The sequence below is a fragment of the Poeciliopsis prolifica genome, unplaced genomic scaffold (assembly GCF_027474105.1).
Source record: "Poeciliopsis prolifica strain line A6 unplaced genomic scaffold, Auburn_PproV2 SCAFFOLD030, whole genome shotgun sequence".
NCBI classification, from domain to species: Eukaryota; Metazoa; Chordata; class Actinopteri; order Cyprinodontiformes; family Poeciliidae; genus Poeciliopsis; species Poeciliopsis prolifica.
The window spans coordinates 1,705,468-1,724,593 of NW_026562405.1; the positions used below are offsets into that span (position 1 = coordinate 1,705,468).

The window sequence follows — 19,126 nt, forward strand, 5'->3', positions numbered from 1 at the left end:
TTATTGAAATTGAGAATTTTTTTATTTTTATTTTGCTAAATTAGTATTTTGTTTTATAAGCCGTGTGTGAGAAAATTTTCTAAACATAAAATTCTGTTATATTTTAGTCACAAGACATTATTAATGGATTAAATGGTGTCACAGTAGTGAATTGAAAGTGTTGTAATTTGTTTTGTTTTGTCTCCAACGTATGGTGCTGGAAAATGTTTGAAAACTGACCTTGAAAATCCTTCAAGTTTACTGTGGGAAATGTGAACAAACCTTGTTCAATGTTTATTTTAAGTAATATTCTCACTGTTTAGTATCCTTCTGCATCATTTATTTCTTTCTCTTCCTCTTATCAGTGGATTTGCCAAAACTGGAGCCAGTCGTCCAGAAGTCTTCCTCTCCTGCGCTCCTGCAGCCTGAAGCCCCTCTTGAGAGACTGGAGGCCGATGTTTCTGTGTCTGAGCCCTCTGCCTCCGTTGAGCCGGAGCTTTCCTTCCATGCCGCCGCCACAGCTGCTCCACCACCTACAGCAGCCAGTGCCGGTCCCTCAGCCAGGGATCCTGCTGCCTCAGCCGCCTCCTCTGGTGGAGAGAGCAAATCACCCACGGTAGCACCTCACATGCCCAACATAGACAAAACTCTTCCAGAACCACCGCAGACTTTTGATGCTTCTCCGTCAGCTGCGCCCAAGGCTTTGAATGGCCTCGCCGACTCAGGGAGTGAGCTCGACGCTGTGGCTCTCGAAGTCCCCCTTGTCCCACCGACTTCTGCTCCCACTTACAGAGATGCCTCCTCCTCTGAAAGCGCGCCCACTGACATGAGGCCAGAGGTGCCAATTGCTGCTCTGTCACCTGTTGCCGTGGTGCCTGTCACCCTTACCTCCAGCCCCCTCCCATCCCTGCCAGTCATGCTCCCCCCCGGCCTCCCGCCTCTTGTGCAGGCCACAGCAGAGGCAGACGAGCCGAGCCAAACCCTCGACGTAAAGGACCTCATCTCCAGAACAGGAATGGAGGCGCAAAGCAAGAGCAAAATGGATTCCCAGCAACAGGCGCTGATCAGGAGGAGCCCTACAACAGGTGACTGGATTCATTTTCAACTAGCAAGACTCTAACGTTCTTCTGTTCAACTTTGGAGGTTTTTGTTTGTAAAAGTTGGGCACACTTCAAGTACATGGATTTCTTGTGTTGTTTCTTTTTTGTCCTATTTTTGACATTTTAAATCATCAGATAGATTTTTGTTTGTTTTTTGCACACATTGCTTTTCAAACGAACAACAAACAGTTCAATGGAGGGTTTCTCCGCAACCTTAGAATGGTTTAAATGAATGTATCTAAAATGAAAGCCTAAAAATGTCTTAAAATATTTTTTTACAAAGGCAGTTGGCCTTAAATACATTAATCATAGTTCTTAAATTTTGTTCTGCAAGAACTATTTAATGTTGTATGTTCTATTTAGTCTTTTATTTTAGTTTTTTCTCACAAGACTTTTCTGTCAGGCAAAGTTTGAGTCGCATGCTGACGTCTTAATTGGTGCTCGTTTAAAATGTGTGTAAATTATTTTTGAGTTGTTTTGCTGCAGCATCTCCAGTCAGTTGCTTAGTTTCTTTCTGCAGGGGGGAATGTGAGTTTTCTGACTCGAGGTGGTTGAAGTAAATTTTTCATATACGTGAAAGATGTTTCTGATTACCTTTTTTTCTTGATACATGGGTTGTCTTTGTCTGATATTGAAACTTTTCACTAGAAATAAATGTGACAAACCATTGTTACACACTATGAAATGTTTACTTTACAGGCATTTTCTGATTGCTCATTAACACTTGTCTGTTTCCTTGCAGTTAATCAGACTTCTTCTGCTATACCAAAGACCTGGAGAAAACCAAATGAAATGTTCTGTGCTGGAGATGCACCTCACAAGGACGATGAGGTCTGTTTGTTGGAAACAAAACAGTTGGTGACTAAACAAAATGTTGGTATTTGGTTTTCTTGTAGTGGAAAGTATCCATGTAGTGGGACAGAATGGGTAGGGGGGAAAGAAAAGAAACAATGTGGGCAAAAGCGCAAGAGAAAAATATTTCCACATGTGGAGAAGGGAAGCAGACGGAAACAACATTTGGTCGTTATTGTCCAAATAAATACAGCAAGACGACATCAGCCATCTTCAACCGTCTTGTGTTAGCCTCTCTAAGCTATTTGTTTGTGCTTTTTTTAATGGTGTTGCCCCAAAGGCTTGTTGTCACATCATCATACGGGAACAAGTAGCCTCAAGCTGCTTATTTCAGGTTTTAGGAGAAGTTCTGTAAAGTGTTTCTTGCTATTTATGTGTTAAAAGATTAAGTACTTCTAAGTATTACTTGTGAAACTTAGAGCAAAGTACCACTTCACAAAATACTCAACAGTCCTCATTTTCTTCTAATAGAATTACTACTTTTGTTCTTTTAATATTACATCTTTATGGTCACATTATTTCTTTTTTGACTGGATTCTTATAGTAAAAAATCTCAACCTGACCTTTACATCTGGTCTTAGATTTGATCCGAATCCAAAGTCCAAATAGCAGTAGCAGTAAAACATGCTTGTCAAACAAGATGGCAGCCTTGAGAAAGCAGACATCACTATGAAGTAGAGCATTGTCCAGATTTTCCAAAAATTTAATCTCCAAAAACCAAAAATTTGATTTATCAATAAGATAGATTTATCACCCAGTCCTAATTTTGTGTTTAGTGTTTTTTCCATTTTATGCTGTAGTAAAATGTTGAGGAAACTGCAGGAAACAGTATCTTAATTTGAGAAAACCTGCATTTGAGGACTGAATCTGGTGTTCACTCAGGAGGAGCCCAAATTTGTTGGCTCACCTGCTGGTGACCAGGCCCTTCAGTTGGCCCCCCTCAGCTGCAGCCCTGGACCCCTGCCATCAGTCTTCTCCTCGGCCGCCGCTCCCACTACCAGCCCCGATGCTGACGAAAAGTCCAGCGTTTCTGAGAACAGCGAGGCAGAGTTTGAACCCCTGAGAAACGGAGCAGGCCACACCTCAGAGACAGAGAGCAGCGACGGTGGCGCCACCCCTGGAGACAAGGAGAACTCCATGGGGGCTCCTCAGGATGTAGAAGGTAAGAGGTCTTAGGGGTCAAGGTTTTCTACAAATCCTTATTTTTTTCATGACAGTCTTCAGCAAAGACACTGTTTGACTTGCCTGTTGAGTTTTTTTCTGTTTGAATCCCGCTTGGTTTTCCAGACCTCACTGATCCGAGTGGGAAGCGACAGTATGGCAGAGACTTCCTGCTGGGCTTCCAGTTCATGCCTCAGTGCATACAGAAACCGGAGGGGCTCCCACCAATCAGCGATGTGGTGCTAGATAAGGTAAGGGTACGCAGATATAATCATTCTTTTAAAAAGAACATATTTAGTTCGACACATCTTACTTAACAGTCCTCTTGAGAGGTCACGCATGTTCCCTATTGAGCTTTTCCACTACTCAACTTTCCACTACTGTTGCTGGACACAGACAGCTTCTTTGGCAATCATCCACTTTGACTAACTGTTCACAGAAGGTGTCAATAACTGGTAACTCGTAGTATTTGTATTGAAAATCCCTTTTTTTTTTTTGTTGATGCCATGTGGCTTAGTTAGTAACTGTTGCTGGCTCCTCCATCTTTCCAAATTTGTTCAAATTGCCATTGAATAAAGGTCTCAAAGGCCAAAGCAAATGTTTTAAAAAGTGTTTTTTGATGGTGGTTTTTCAAATTCTCTGAGAAATTAAAAATGTTAGTTTACATTATTGTAAGCCCTAATTTGTCAAACGTAACAGAAATAAATACTGTAGATATATTACGCTGTAATTTATTTTGATAAGTTTCTTTTTTATTGATTCTGATTAATTCATAGGGAAGAAAAACCAACAGGGTCACCATTGGATTCGGTTGTCTGAGGTTATTATGGTGCAACTCAACACATTCTGTTGAAACATCCACAAATTTTCACTCACATTATTTACACAAAGATTTGTCAGACTTCCTACAGCTTGATTTCCAATGGGTTTCACATAATCAGTAATTTCTGCTGCAGTTTTCGGTTTTGTCTGAAGCTCTTTGCTAAGTGAAATTGTTCATGTCAGTGAGAAATTCATGGTGTAACTGTATCTCCCGTACATAATTATTATCCACCAGCTACACTGATAATTAAGTAATCAAGTCTTTTATTATGAAGCTTCATCCATTTAAATGTATCTAAAATGGTGATTTAATCTGAATTATAGGTTATTAGACGGAGAAAAGATCACTTATGAAAGCTTGTGCTGGGACTTTGTCATAAATGTATCTAAAGATGAAGCAATAAAGAATAAATTTTGAGCGTAATCTGTGGTGTTGATTCCACTTTGGGTGATCTATTAAATTAATCTAATCTATTCAGTACCACAACATGGACGTGGTTTTACTTTGTCAGAATGTCTTGATCAAAGTTAAAGCAACTTGGTTTGCTGCTCAGATCCACGTCTATGTATGGGTGGAGCATATGGAATGCTGCAGCTGAAATGCTGTTTTGATTAAAATCACATTGCTATTATGTCACTCTTGGCAGCGTTAGGATTACATACCCCTCCCCCACTTTGTTCAAACAGAACGGTGAACAGTTGATTGGTGCCGTCCCAAAGTTTCGTTTTTCTCACAGGGAGAGAGCTGAGTTTTTCTGGAAAAGCTCAGAGAGGAAGTCATGGACAGCTGAACAACAAAAACTAACTTGTTCTCCCCCACACACTCCACTCTTCCTTTTTCTTTTTTTTTCTCCTCTTCACTTTCACCACATCTGGTTCTAAAGGTACTGATTGTTTCTCTGAACACACCAAGTATATTTTAATATCAGTTTAGAAAATGCTGATCATAAATTAAACCCTGACGCTTTGATCTGCTCATCTTTACTAGCAGGTCAACTATAGAGAAACACTGAGAAGAAAATTCACACACACTCTCACACAGGGCATGCTAAGCCCCTTCTGCTCTGTTGCCAGATTTGTAAGAAGATCACTGCGCCCCCTGCTGCCCATCTCAGCCTAAGGTGTGCACACATGCGTAACAGTGTGTATGCTTTGTCACGCAGATGAACCAAAACAAGTTGTCATCTCGGGCGGTGGACTCCAGGGTGATTTCCAGGGGTCCCGACTTCACACCTGCTTTTGCCGATTTTGGGAGGCAGATGACCGGAGGACGAGGAGCAGCTGTGAGTCACACACACAAAAACACTCTCACACACAAACCCAGACCGTAGCCATTCATAAAATCACGCACACTCCAGGTGAGAAAAACATGTTCTTTCAGCAACTATAGCAGGTAAATATGTTTGAGTGATATAAATTTGCTATTAAGGAAACATAAAGCTGATAAAATCTTAAGAAAATTTTTAATTTCTACTTTTTTCCCCCAAATTTTTACCTACAAATCAAGAGAAAAACTGACTCTTTGTAGAATATGAATTTTATTACATTATTTTGTAGTACTATTGTAATAACAATAAAAGTGACCATAAAAAAACTATTGCAAATTTTTTAGATCACTGGATAAATATTGTTCTTGAAAAACGTTCAAGCTTCTTTAGGATGCCACATAATTAAGGAAGTGTGATTTAAATCACTAAACTGCACTTACAGGCATCATATAATCATATTCTTGAATTTATTGATATTCATTGTTGTTCTTGTGGGAAAAAAACTGGAGAAAATGAGAAACAAAATTTTAGTCCATTATCTGAACAGTAACTGTAATCTATCCTAACAATAGATTACCATAAATCACAATTCTTATAACAAATTTTTCACAATAAACGGTACAATAAATGCCCTGCCACTGTGGTTTCTGCATCCACAGCTGATGAACATGGGGACACGCCGGCCTCCACCTAGGAAGATCATTGTCAATGTGCCCGTCAACGATGATGTTCAGCTGAAGAAGTCAGAGAACGCTTGGAAACCCGGCATGAAGAGGGAGGGCCTTCCAGATGATCCAGAGACACAGAAAACACAGGCAGGAAAACAAAACCCCACAAACAACTCAAACACTGAGGAAATGCTCAACACTAAGCTACATTAATGTCTGAACTCAATCTAACCTTACAGGTAATGTTCCTTTCTTTTTGCTGCAGGAGCTCTTCAGGAAGGTACGAAGCATCCTTAACAAGCTGACGCCACAAAAGTTCAACCAGCTGATGAAGCAGGTCACCGATCTGACCATCGACACCGAGGAGAGGCTCAAAGGGGTCATCGACCTGGTTTTTGAGAAGGCCATTGATGAGCCCAGCTTCTCTGTGGCTTATGGACAAATGTGTCGGTGCCTCGCTACGGTGAGCAATGCGTTTAATCAACTTGTATAGGTGTATAGCAAAAAAAACAAATAGAATAGAGAGTACTGCATCTTAGTCAAATGGTTTCCCTTATCCGACTTTTATCTGTTGTTTGTATGCAGCTCAAAGTGCAGATGACGGACAAACCCAACTCCACTGTAAACTTTCGCAAACTGCTGCTAAATCGCTGCCAGAAGGAGTTTGAGAAAGACAAGGCAGACGACGTGGTGTTTGAGAGGAAGCAGAAAGAGCTGGACTCTGCTGCATTGGTTTGTCTTCTCATTAGCATTTTCCATTCTGCTCCCAGCTACTGGAGCTGATGTTTGTCCTTCTCTGCGTCAGGCGACAGAGCGCAATCGGCTTCAGGAGGAACTGGAGGAAGCCAAGGACAAGGCCAGGCGGCGTTCCATTGGCAACATCAAGTTCATCGGCGAGCTCTTCAAGCTCAAGATGCTGACCGAAGCCATCATGCATGACTGCGTGGTCAAACTGTTGAAGAACCATGATGAGGAGTCTTTAGAGTGCCTGTGCAGGCTGCTTACCACCATTGGGAAGGACCTGGACTTTGAAAAGGCCAAGGTGAGCAGCAGGAGGCTTAAAGAAATATACTACATTGCTCTAGCTTTGAGAGTTAAACCGTTTGACTGAAACCACTTGTCGGTGCGATACTACAAAGTGTGGAGGTTTAGTAACTCTGTTTAACTGACTTAATTGCCCAGAAATGTTCTAAGGCAATGGGTAAAAAAGCACCTCGTGTTCCCATAAACGTGCCTGGCATCTCTGTTGGACACAGAGCAAAAATACACACTGTTCTTTGTGTGTCAGGTTAGCTTTTTATTTGGGATTAGTTTACTCTTAAACAGCTAGACTGCATTTTGCCACCAATAATCTTTCTGACGTGATGTGGCATTGGTGTTTTTATTGCAACTTGAATGTTAGACTCCTAAGGTTTTAAAGACATAAAAGTGAGATTTTTGGTAGGATTTGATCCAGCAGTGGTTGGGTAGCATTTACATTGGGATGTGGTTTATCTTCTCAACAGCATGGAAAGTAAATGTGAAATAGACATGCTTTACTGCATCAGTGTTCCTTCTGAAAGGTGTTTCCAGGCTACAGAAAAATGAATGAGACAAATGTCAATAAATGGTGCCAATATTTTTCTGTCATGCCTGTTTAATTTATACGACTATTCTTGTGGTACTCTAATGAGTAGTATTATGTATTTTCTAAGCACTTAGTGCCATTTTATAGCACAATCAAATAACTGTTAACTTCAGCTGTTATAAAAATTTTATATATTTATATACATATCACAGATAACTTATAAGAAATGTGACTTTACCATTAGATGCTTTGAAATTGGGCCTCTTGTCTCTTTAAGAAGCTCCTACTCTTTCCGACATGCAATCTTCAACACATCACCACAACAGTGCTCCTGCATTATTCTATTTGCATCTATTCTTTGGAGTGTTGAACTGAGAAGTAGTTTGTATGATGAGCTCCACCAGGTGTTTGCTAATGGCTCTTGGAGGAGCTGATGACTATCTGATCAGAACTTTCTTTTCAGATACTGATCAGTCATTTCAAAACAGCCACAGGAAGGTAGTGAATTCTGTTCTGGTCCTTTGTAAAATTGAATGAAATAAATGTCATACATATGTTTTAAAGTGCAGTAAAAGGACACACTCCCGCTCAGTCACCAATGTCGTTCCAGTTTCTGGAGTCTCTCCTGTTGTTCCTTCTCTTGAAAGTAATAAAATATTTAATCTCAGCTGGAGTTTCTGCCGTCTAATCCAGGTTTACTCTGTCACCTGTTACCTTTTTTTTAACATTTAACTTTTTATTGAAAATTTTTACATTTATTTACATATACAATGAACTTGAACACATCACATCCACCTCTACCAAAAATAAAAGAAACCAAAACTGTTGCTCGGGAGCTTGTACTCATTATTACCTTAGTGTCTGTCGTTTTCATAGGCCTTTATCCACTTTTGCCCGCTCTCTGTTTGTCCCTGAATATAGACCATTTTGTCAATTTTTCTTCCATTTGTGCTTTTTGCAGTCTCAATCTGTGTGGCAGTTTTTCTATGATATAAATTTCTTCCACTATTCCAGTCCATTGTTCTTGGCACGGGGGATCCTCTTTCCCCCACTTCCTCGTGATTGCTTTCTTACCCGCTATTAACAGAATCTTAATCAGGTATCTATCTTTTACCCTAATCTTGGTGTTATTAAAATTACATAGATATAATACATGCTACTCATAGGGATATCATATCCCAGTATCTTCACAGATACATAAACATTTTTCCAGAATGTAACAATTTTTGGACAGTTCCAAAATATGTGATAGTGATCCGCATTCATCATTCCACATTTTCTCCAGCACCCTGCGCTTGAATCACTATATTTATTCTTGATCTTAGGCGTGATGAAAAAACATATGAGGTTCTTCCATGCAAACTTCTTCCATATCGTCACCTGTCACCTTTAGAGACGAGCTTCTTCGCTTGTCTCTAAAGATAAACTTGAACAGACACAAACAGATACAAAATTTAGTAATTTCATGTTTTGTTTCTGGAGTTTTCCTGCAAAGCAGTCTATTGTTTTTTGTTTTGTTTTTTTATCTGTTTTGATACAGGTTGTTAATAATTCAACCCAAAATTAAAGAGCAGAGACTTAAGAAAGGTAGCACTTTGTTTTGCACATTGTAAAATTTTGTGACAATTGTTTAAGTCCGAATATCTGACCAGATTATATGACAAGAGGCTGGCGCTTCATTACATTTTTATAATTATTATAATGTAATCATTATTGTAAAAAAATAAATAAATGAAGTCATGTATTCTCAGCAGAAAACAAGGTTTGATTAAAAAAAAAAAAAAACAATCTTTGAAAATTGTAAAAGGTTTTGGGATCCATGGCAAAAATAATTGAGGGTTTATAAAAAAAAGGGCAGTGCAAAATGCGTCTGTCTATCACTGGAGGAAGAGCGGGTATCAGGAATTCCCAATCCTGATTCTTCAGAAATCCTTCAATTGGTACCCAGGTCAAGTACCTGGGATTACACCCATTGAAGATTTTATTTTCTGGCATCATCTTCCTAATTAAACAGAAGCTCATTTCAAGCCATCCTAACACTGTTTTTTCCTCTGCAGCCTCGCATGGATCAGTATTTCAACCAAATGGAAAAAATTGTCAAGGAGCGGAAGACATCATCTAGGATACGGTTTATGCTCCAGGATGTTATAGACCTAAGATTGGTAAGTGTGTCACTCTGGTACTTTATTTTTAGTTCCATAGATAAGTTTCATACGTTTGTTCAGATTTTATGATGTGCTCTTTCCCACAGAGATTTGTTTCATTGTTTCTGTTTCTTTTCTCACTTTTTGGAATGTCAATCTTGGCTGTTCAGGTCATGTCCTGCTGAACCTGTTGAATGCAATCAGCCTGGGAGTCATATTTCAACTCTTTTACGAGAAAGACTGATTAGTCTCCCAATTGTGTTTTAAAAATAGGAGGAAAACTTTAAGGAGGAAAACCATTCAGTTTATGTCCTGAGACAGCTAAGTTAGAGAGTTTTCTTTTCAAAATTTTTGACGGATGATTAAAATAAGAATTTTTTTTATTAAGAGTAAGTAGAAAAATAGCTTTATTTGCCAGAATTAATTTATAAAAAATAAAGAGGACATTTGTCTGGTTCCTCTTATTTTAAGGGGCTTCAACACTTATTTTTTTATACATATCAATTCAACAACAATAACAGGTTCAGGCTGGTTAGTCAGTGACTGCTGCTTGTTTTTTTACTTACATTTTTATTATTATTTTCTACAGAGAAAATATACAGCCATACATCAGTGGTACATAATACAAATGTTGACAATATAATGATTTTCATAAAATAAACATCTCAGCATAATATCTTATGACCTCAGCATCACATTTGTTGACTTGTTACTAAACCATCCTAAAATGGAAATAGACACTGCGTGGGATAGTTAAACACCATATGACAAACCTATTGGGTTTATTTACATCAACAGAGCTTCTGCTGGGCCCCAGCGCAGACTAAAAGTGTTTTTTGAAGTCTTAATGAGTATGTTATTTGTTCCATTCTATACAATTCCCTTACTTTTTGAACCCATAAGTCATAGGAAGGTGGCTGCAATTGCATCCACCTGATTGTAATACATTTCAGGGCTGCTACTGCTGCTTGTTTTAACACATGTCCTTTCTCTTTGACTTTACATCAATACAGCATCAGATTCAAATGTTGATTTTTTTTTTTTTTTTTTAAATTTTCAAATAACCGACGAATAATTTGTTGCAAAAGGTTCCTAATATTACTTTTTTTTCATACAATTTGAACCATGTGAAGCTAAAGTGATGATACTTACCTTCTGGCTAGAACATACTTAGACTTTTATCTAAAATGTATGTATTTTTTGTGAAGGTAATAACTGTGTTCTTCCAGCAAAATGGCTTTTTTTTTTTTGCTGTAAAAAGTTTTATCCTTTTTTTGAGCATGCAGCAGCTGTTAACATTTAATCGATTACTAAATTAGTTGAAGATTATTTCAGTAATCGATTTGTCACAATCTGATTAATTGTTTCAGCTCTAGCGTATTAATCATGGCATTGATGTTGAGCTGCTGTTTATCATGTGCTGGAGCTAAATGTCGTGCTGTCTCCTCTTCAGCACAACTGGGTGTCGAGGAGAGCCGACTCGGGCCCAAAGACCCTCAAGCAGATCTACATTGACGTCAAGAATGAAGAGCAGGAAGAGCAACGAAAGGTTCACCAGCAGCTGCTCTCCAAAGACAGCAAGAGACGGCCAGGTCAGTCCTGTAGTCGGAATCCTCTTTAAAGCTTAGAGTCACACATCGGCTCGGGAACCCTGTGGGCATGCAGGCACACTTCCTGTCCGTACAGCCTGCAGAAATCCCATTGTGCCCAGCAGCAGACAGGAAGCCCCCGTCACTGCCTCCCATCTGTCACCTGAGTTATAATATTTCATCATATGCGACAAAAATTGTGGAAAACGTCTCAGATGTCCTTTGTACAAAAGGTACAATTTCACAGAATTATTGAATTCATGATCAAATTCTATTTTCTCTTCTTGTTTGTGGCGTGTTTATTTGGTGACGTAGAGCCACGAGAGCAGAGGGAATCCCGCAAAGAGGAAACCTGGAGCACTGTGCCCATGACAAAGAACAGCAGGACCATCGACCCCAATAAGATCCCAAAGATCTCCAAGGTGAGCCATTCGCCTGAGGCTCATAGGCTGCGTTCATTCAGCCAGCGAATTTGACCCAAATCCGCTTTTTTTGCCCAAATGCGACCCATATTCTGCTTTTACATGGCAATCTGAATGGCCAGATTCGGCTCTTTTCACCCCCAAAAAATCCAATCTGTGCCATTTCCATATGTGGCACTAATTCGGATACTGATCTGATTGTTTTCAAAGCAATCTGCAGCCTGCACAGTCATGTCGCTTTTTATTTGGCTTTTATGTCATTGACATGAAACAAGTGTCTAATCCTGTTTTAATAAACACTTAAACAATTCATAAAATTATAAATTTAAATTAGCTTAATAATTTCCATTTTGATTATTAATGTTTCCATTCTGATATTCTGTATTCATAATGGAATATTTCTGTTTTTATTTCTACCTCATTTATTGTTTTTGGTTCTAGTGTTAAGTGCTCTTTACTAAATTAAAGTTACTTGGTCTTTCAAAGGGCAAACTTGCACTATTCTGCCTTTATCAACATATTATTTGTCAAAATGAATATATTATCACTTATCAAAATGTCTTTTGGGACAACTTGTCAATTACAGCTGTTCAGACCCAATCCAGTGCATTGGACAGTTATTTACCCAAAGTCTTCAATCTCCTCATTGAAGACCCTAAACAAACCAACATCTTTCCATGACCATGAAAAAACATGAAGTGACTCATTGGATCAGTTGGGGTTAAATAACTTGTTGCCATCTAAAAGAAATTGCCCTGCAATAATTATCCATTTGGAGGCTCGCTAAGTTAAATCCAGGTGGCAATTTGTTTTTGGGCTTTTTTTGTCCTCAAAGTCGCCATGTTAGAAGCATGGAAAATGGACAAGCAAAAGACTTTGAGCAAGTTTGACAAGAGTCGACTCATCTTTTGGCAATAAAGAGGTTTGCATAAATCACTTTCGGTAAAAAAAAAGACTTTAGCCATTTTTTAGGAAGGTGACAGTAGAGGAAGTGAAGCTGAGGTGTGTGCGCCGACAAAAAACTATGGCAGCTCAGATTATTGGTTCTGACAAGAAGATGCAATACTGTTATACTTGAATAATCCATGCAAGATTTTTATAATATAAAAACATAAAACTGGAATAATTCATTCTGGTCCAGAATCATCTGTCCAGCTTATATTCTCTCTCTGTAATAGAACTAAAAATGCTTCATTATTTTTTGAGTGATTTATATATTTTTTTAATGTATGTATGTATATATATATATATATATATATATATTTTTTTTTTTTTTTTTTTTTTTTTACTCTTAAATTGAAGTAAAAGGAAAACTTTGCAAAGTTGTCAGCTTGAAATTAGTCACTAGATTCAATAGAAGATTTTCTTGTAATGTCTTAACTCTGCATGAGGGAATTTTTACATTTAAAGTTATGAAATGAGAAACTAATTCACAAAGAAAGTATGCAACTGCTGGGTAACAAGCCAATGTTTTGTTGCAGTGTGTAGAACTTTAGTTTGTCATGTCGTGACACGTCTCTCACCTTCATTAAGCGTTTGTCCTCTGCTGTCACTCACAGCTGAATGTTTTTCTTTTGGTAGAATGTCATTTACTGTTTCCATACTGACAGGATGGGTCTTGTGGAACAGAACTGTTCTTTAAAGGCTTCATGGCCTCATCTGGTCTGCATTATTGTGGTTTAGCTTCTGCAGTGCATTTAGTTGCCTCCTCTGCTGGATGGATTGGGTACTGATTGACCAAATGCAAAAAAAAAAGAAAAATGGGAATTTTTTTTACCATAGACTGTAACTACTTCTTGATTTCATTTTCAGAATTTATGGGCTAATTAGCATCTCTCTTGACCTCCCAAGTTGTCCATAGGTTTATGGGGACATTTAATTATTATTTTTACTTGTACTTTTAAATGCTGTCTCTGGGGACTTTTGGTTAGTTTTCAACTATTTTCATTTATAAATCATTAGATCTCTGGCTCAACATTCTCATTGCATTGTTTTTTTTTTTTTTTTTTTTGTTTTGTTTTGTTTTAATCTGTTGGAAGTTTTCCCAGTTTAATGTAACAAAAACTGCATTTTCAGCCTCAGATGGATGAGAAGATCCAGCTGGGCCCTCGGGCTCAAGTCACGTGGGTGAAGGGCAGCAGTGGAGGGGCCAAAGCCAGCGACTCTGGTAAGAACGAACAAGATTTAAAACATTGAACTAAACATGAATCATAAGTTGACTCAATTGTGAAATGAAGTTCAAATAAGACCCACTGGTCAAGATTAACTTGATAATTTTCACATTAGCTGAAACTAGAAAAAATCTTAATATCGAATCTTTTCCTCAATGTTTTAAAAATCTGTGTAAAAGGCATTTTCAATTTACAGGAATTGTACAAATGCTGAAAATCCTTAAAAATGCTAGAATTACAATTAGTTGTTTGTTTGTTTGTTTCAGGGTTTGGAAAATGTTTGATTTCTATATAAAGTTCTTGAAAGTGCTTGATCTATAAGCTGCACAGTTTTGTATTAAAGGTTTGATGAAAAGACTAAATTTGGAAAATCTTATTATAATAGAAAGCAGATATTTTCATTCACTCGATCAAAAGACTCATTTTTCTCACTGCGTGAAGTCAAACCAGACTAAACATTTCTTATTTTAGGTTACATGCAATCAGGTTTTTTGCAACTTTCTTTGTATATTGTGTTTGAATATTTAATTTGAGCAGAAACACAATTTGTTTGAATTTTTTCAATGTAGTTATTTATCATTCCTAATGGGTCAATTATTGTCTTGTCTTTTGTATGGAAAACAAAATGATTGAAATTAGGGGACTTTTTTTCAGTTAATTGTGTTTTATTTGACCACACACCTATTTGTATAAGGTGTGTGAGAGAGATTACAAAACATAACATTTCATTATGTTTTAGTTTACTTTGTCTCGGTTTTATAATGTAGAACACTTTTACAAAACATTATTAACAGTAATAAATTATATTATATAATAGAGAATTTATCATTGTTCTCTTTCATTCCCAAACCATCAGAACTATCTCGGACCGCCGGCCTGAACCGTTTCTCTGCACTGCAGTCCACACCTTTACCTCAGCCCTCCACCACGCCTCCACAGAACCCCGACTATGACTCCAGGAGAACTCTGGGAAGGTAGAACATGAACCCACCTGGAACTTGTAGCTACTGGTCTTCCTCCGCTTTGTTGACCTTTTCTTCTCCATCTCCCAGCAGTCGGAACAGTGCGGCCAGAGAACGCAGCGAAAAGCCGCTGATCTCGGCCCCATCGTCGTCGCATCCCGGACCGTTCGTCAGGGGCAGTAGCTCCAAAGAGCTGCTAGAGACTCAAAACCCAGAGGAGCCGCGAAGAGACCGGGAGGGAGCAGAAGCCCGGAGGCCGAGCGTCGCTGAGGACAAAACTGAGCCGGAGCGCAGCAAAGTCAGGGAACCTGGTGAGAACACTGGTGTTTTTCTAACATGATTAAAATTGCCAGATTGTTGTTTTGTCATTGTGCAGTTACAGATTGAACAAGATTACTCACTAACAGACTCTGTTTTGCTAGAATAAGTTGTGGCTGATGCGTTTCTCTCTGGCTTTTATCAGAGCAGACCCAGCATTGATCTAAATGTCACCCTTATTCCAGTGAAACCTGAGCCAGTGGTTCAGAAGCTAGACAGACCTGCCCGGTCGGAGGAGGAGGTCGAACGGAAATCAAAGTCCATTATCGACGAGTTTCTGCACATAAACGATTACAAGGTATCTCTGAATTCAACACACTGCTAGTTAAAATGGAGTGTTTTCATGCAGATTCATGTCAACGTTTCCTTCACAACCCAATAGGCCTTCAGGGTCAGTCCTGACCAGCAATCATTACAATGATTTTGTGACTTTCAGGGTTCATTCCAGTGTAATCTACTCCAGTTCCAGTTTTCCTGTTTGTCCTGCTGATTTTGTTTGATGATGATATCTCGTCCTACAGGAGGCTGTCCAGTGTGTGGACGAGCTGGACTTGGGCTCTCAGTTGCACATCTTTGTGCGCGTCGGGGTGGAGTCGACCCTGGAGCGCAGTCAGATCACACGGGACCACATGGGCCGGCTTCTCTTCCAGCTGGTGCAGCAGGGAATGCTCCCCAAAGCACAGCTATACCGAGGGTCAGTCCACCTGCTGCAGGCCTCAGGCTTTAGAGGGAAGCCAGCATAAGTTTGCACCAGAATTATTTCTGTAAATTAGGAAAAATATATTTTTGTACATATTAGGGCTGCAACTAATGATTAGACATAAGCCCGTCTAATTTTGTGCATATTCAGCTCCTGTTAAAATTATCCCATATTTTGTATGACTATTTCAGTATTTTATAAATTAAACCCCAAGAAGATTAGTAACCATTTTGGTAGAAACTAATGGAGATTAGTTTGGTAGTGGGAATTACCAAACTAATCAAAAATGCTTGTCGGTGAAGACAAGTGCAACCACTTATCTTACACACACAAATAATTAAAAGAAAAACTTCAGACCTTCAAATGTTCTCTGAAAAGTGTGTATTTCTCCATATTTATTTGAAGTCTTCTGTTCCTAAGCTCTGCTGCTGTTTGTGGTTCCTCAGGTTTGCAGACACGTTGGAGCTGGCTGACGACATGGCCATCGACATTCCCCACATATGGCTGTACCTGGCTGAGCTGCTCAGCCCTTTGCTGAAGGACGGATGCTTCTCTATGAGAGAGCTCTTCAGGTGGTCCTGCTGATCTTTAATGAATGTCTCACATGTTTATCTAGAAAGAAAGCGCATATTTTTCTGTGTTCCACCTTTTTACATAACCTTCATGACTCCTTTCTGTTTATTTACAGTGAATTAAGCAAACCTTTGCTTCCTGTTGGAAGAGCTGGGATCTTAATATCTGAAATACTGCACATACTATGCAAACAAATGGTAAGCAGCACATCATCCATTTTTGTCACCTGACACTCATTTTTTTATAGCATGTTTAGTTATAACAAAAGAGCGAACAATTTTCTACAATAAACCATCAAGTTTTTACCTGGTATGAACTTTCATTTGGTACGTTTAGTTTGTTTTACTACAATTCTACTATATTGAATTACTGTCCATTTTTGGTAAAGTGTAGAAAACAAGACACAGTCCAGACAGAGAAAATGGATGTTGTCTTTTGTTTTGACAGAGCCACAGGAATGTGGGATCATTGTGGAGGGAATCGGGCCTGAACTGGACCGACCTACTACCAGAAGGCGAGGATGTCCAGGCTTTCATCTCACAACAGGTTTGGAAAGAAAAAAAGAGGAGCTGTAGGTCCCTCATCTGAGAAAGCATTTGTATTTTTTTTCTTTTATTATTGTCATTGTTTTACCGGTTTAGGTCTTTTACCATTTCCATTCGCTCAGATGTTCTTCTAGCCATCTCACCTGTGTCACTCTACTCTCCTTTTTATTTTTACTTTGTTCCAAACAGAAACTCCAGTTCCTTCAGTCTGAAGGTTCAAGTCCTGAGGAGGTGCAGACCAAAAGGATCTTGTCTCCTGAGGAGCTGCGTCTGCAGCTAGAGAAGCTCCTCCTGGAGGACATGGCGAGCGACGAGCAGATCTTCGACTGGGTAGAGGTACGCCACTTTAAAATCACCCACAAGTCCAGTTCCGTTTATTTATATCACACCAATTCACAACGTATAGAATCTCATATTTGACTGATTAACGTTATATTGACCTATTTTCAATATATCTGACTCATACTGACAAAAATTCGATTTATGATGTCAGTTGTTTAAAAATCATTCACCTTAAAAACACGCTTTATTTCAAAAAAGGGCTTGTTACACAGTGCAAAAATGTTAATATTAACACCGGTCATGATGCACGCTGAAGATACCTAACTGTAAGATTTGTTACTTCAGCAGAATTATTTCAGTTTAAGTAAGAGATCAAACACAGGTTGAGAGGAAGACACCAGAAAGTGAAGCAAAATTGAAACAGATAAGAGGATCCAAGTCAATATTGCCTTTGTGTTGCTGTGAAGTACTTTAAGAAGTGCTGTGGTATTCTATCAGCCATAGTCTGTCACATGTATGTCAGTTATTTAATCCCCTTTAAGTGCTTTTTTTATAGTCTGAAGAGCACTGCTAATGCTAATGCTTCCATTAAAGTTTAATGGTTGTCAGTGCAGCCAGCCAGTCGAATATCCACACCGGTGTGTTTTCAACAAAAGCTTTCTTTCCAACATGCTTTCTTGTTGTTGCTGTTGAACTATTTTTCTTTTCGTCAATGGCATGAGCTATCTCAGCTGATTTTGATTTTTCTCCAGGCAAACCTGGATGAGTCCCAGGCGAGCTCGTCTCCCTTCCTGAGGGCTTTGATGACGGCTGTGTGTAAAGCAGCTGTAAAAGGTAAGGACTTTAACGAAGAGACGCTTCGTTAATGTCTGCATGTATGCAGCGCCAAAATCCAAGCAGAGCAGCTTCCCGTGCCCCAACTCTGCCTCTTCTTATTCACCCACAGATGAGAACCCTAACTGTCGTGTGGACACGGCCATCATCCAGAAGAGGTTGCCTGTTTTACTCAAGTACCTTAACTCAGACACTGAGCGACAGCTGCAAGCACTTTATGCACTTCAGGCGCTGATCGTTTCCCTCGATCAGCCTCCAAGTAAGTGCTCAACCAAGGCAAATACTGCCATGGTTTTAAACCTTAAGAGGGTGATTAGTACTGAACACAAATGTTCTAGATATTATAAAAACTGCTATTAACTATAAAGTTTTTATTATTCGGCTTTACAGTTATTTACCTTTGATCTTATAAAATCAAAAAGCACAAAATAGGGCTTGTACAGATTTCAAAGTATAAAAATGAGTTTATGTTTAAAATACCTCTTCCTAAAATGTCAACATCTTTTTCAGACAGATAAATGAGGTTTAATGCATTGACGGATTTATCTCTGACATCTTTTCACCGCTTTAATTTTTGCTCATTTTATTGATTAAGTTTTTTGGAGCTTCTTACTAACTGAGAATTAATCAGTTGGTAATTAATTCAGATTAAGAGTGTGTAGTTGGTTGATGTTTCAAAAAAGCAACTCATAAACCCAAAATAGGCAAATGTTTTGTTATCCAGGATTTCAGACAACCACAAAAATCTGACATTTTGTGTGAAAAGTATTACATTTGAGCATGAGAAATGTGTAATATCCCTTAATATTAAGAGTACCAGGAACACAAACAAAACATCCTCAGTGTTATAGTCTTTAATGAAAGGAAAGCAGGCGCAACCTGGTTGATATGTTTCTGCAGCAAGCTGCAGTATGTAACTTTTATGCGCATTTATTTTTACATATTTGTTAAAACTATCACAAATTGAAGAAGTTGAGCTCTACCTTTTCCTTGTAGTCCTACAGCTAACTGCAGAAATACACCACGCTGACAGAAACAATCAATCAGATCCAGGAGGAGGGTCTTAGTGCTGTCAATCACTTGTATATGTCCTGTACTTGTGTCAATAACAGAAAAACAATTTACTGTGAAAGGGAAAGTGTTTATCCACCAGTAAATAGCCATGGTAA

General features: G+C 38.8%; 1 protein-coding gene across 11 annotated transcripts in view; it reads left to right on the forward strand.

Moving 5' to 3' along the window:
- The window catches only part of eif4g3a (eukaryotic translation initiation factor 4 gamma, 3a), a 56,823-nt gene that overhangs the window by 36,281 nt on the left and 1,416 nt on the right, over positions 1-19,126 (forward strand). For 6 of the 11 annotated variants that reach the window (XM_055050413.1, XM_055050415.1, XM_055050408.1 and 3 more), the window contains 23 exons: positions 345-1,064; positions 1,822-1,910; positions 2,814-3,093; positions 3,219-3,343; positions 5,078-5,197; positions 5,842-5,997; positions 6,116-6,313; positions 6,436-6,582; positions 6,656-6,892; positions 9,475-9,579; positions 11,015-11,153; positions 11,466-11,572; positions 13,649-13,739; positions 14,600-14,717; positions 14,796-15,016; positions 15,209-15,321; positions 15,545-15,717; positions 16,170-16,295; positions 16,412-16,493; positions 16,744-16,842; positions 17,031-17,177; positions 17,876-17,957; positions 18,070-18,216. In XM_055050413.1, the coding sequence (XP_054906388.1) occupies positions 345-1,064; positions 1,822-1,910; positions 2,814-3,093; positions 3,219-3,343; positions 5,078-5,197; positions 5,842-5,997; positions 6,116-6,313; positions 6,436-6,582; positions 6,656-6,892; positions 9,475-9,579; positions 11,015-11,153; positions 11,466-11,572; positions 13,649-13,739; positions 14,600-14,717; positions 14,796-15,016; positions 15,209-15,321; positions 15,545-15,717; positions 16,170-16,295; positions 16,412-16,493; positions 16,744-16,842; positions 17,031-17,177; positions 17,876-17,957; positions 18,070-18,216 (3,822 nt within the window). The remainder of the gene's footprint in view (positions 1-344; positions 1,065-1,821; positions 1,911-2,813; positions 3,094-3,218; positions 3,344-5,077; positions 5,198-5,841; positions 5,998-6,115; positions 6,314-6,435; positions 6,583-6,655; positions 6,893-9,474; positions 9,580-11,014; positions 11,154-11,465; positions 11,573-13,648; positions 13,740-14,599; positions 14,718-14,795; positions 15,017-15,208; positions 15,322-15,544; positions 15,718-16,169; positions 16,296-16,411; positions 16,494-16,743; positions 16,843-17,030; positions 17,178-17,875; positions 17,958-18,069; positions 18,217-19,126) is intronic. The other 5 variants (XM_055050409.1, XM_055050417.1, XM_055050416.1 and 2 more) reach the window with 1 other exon arrangement.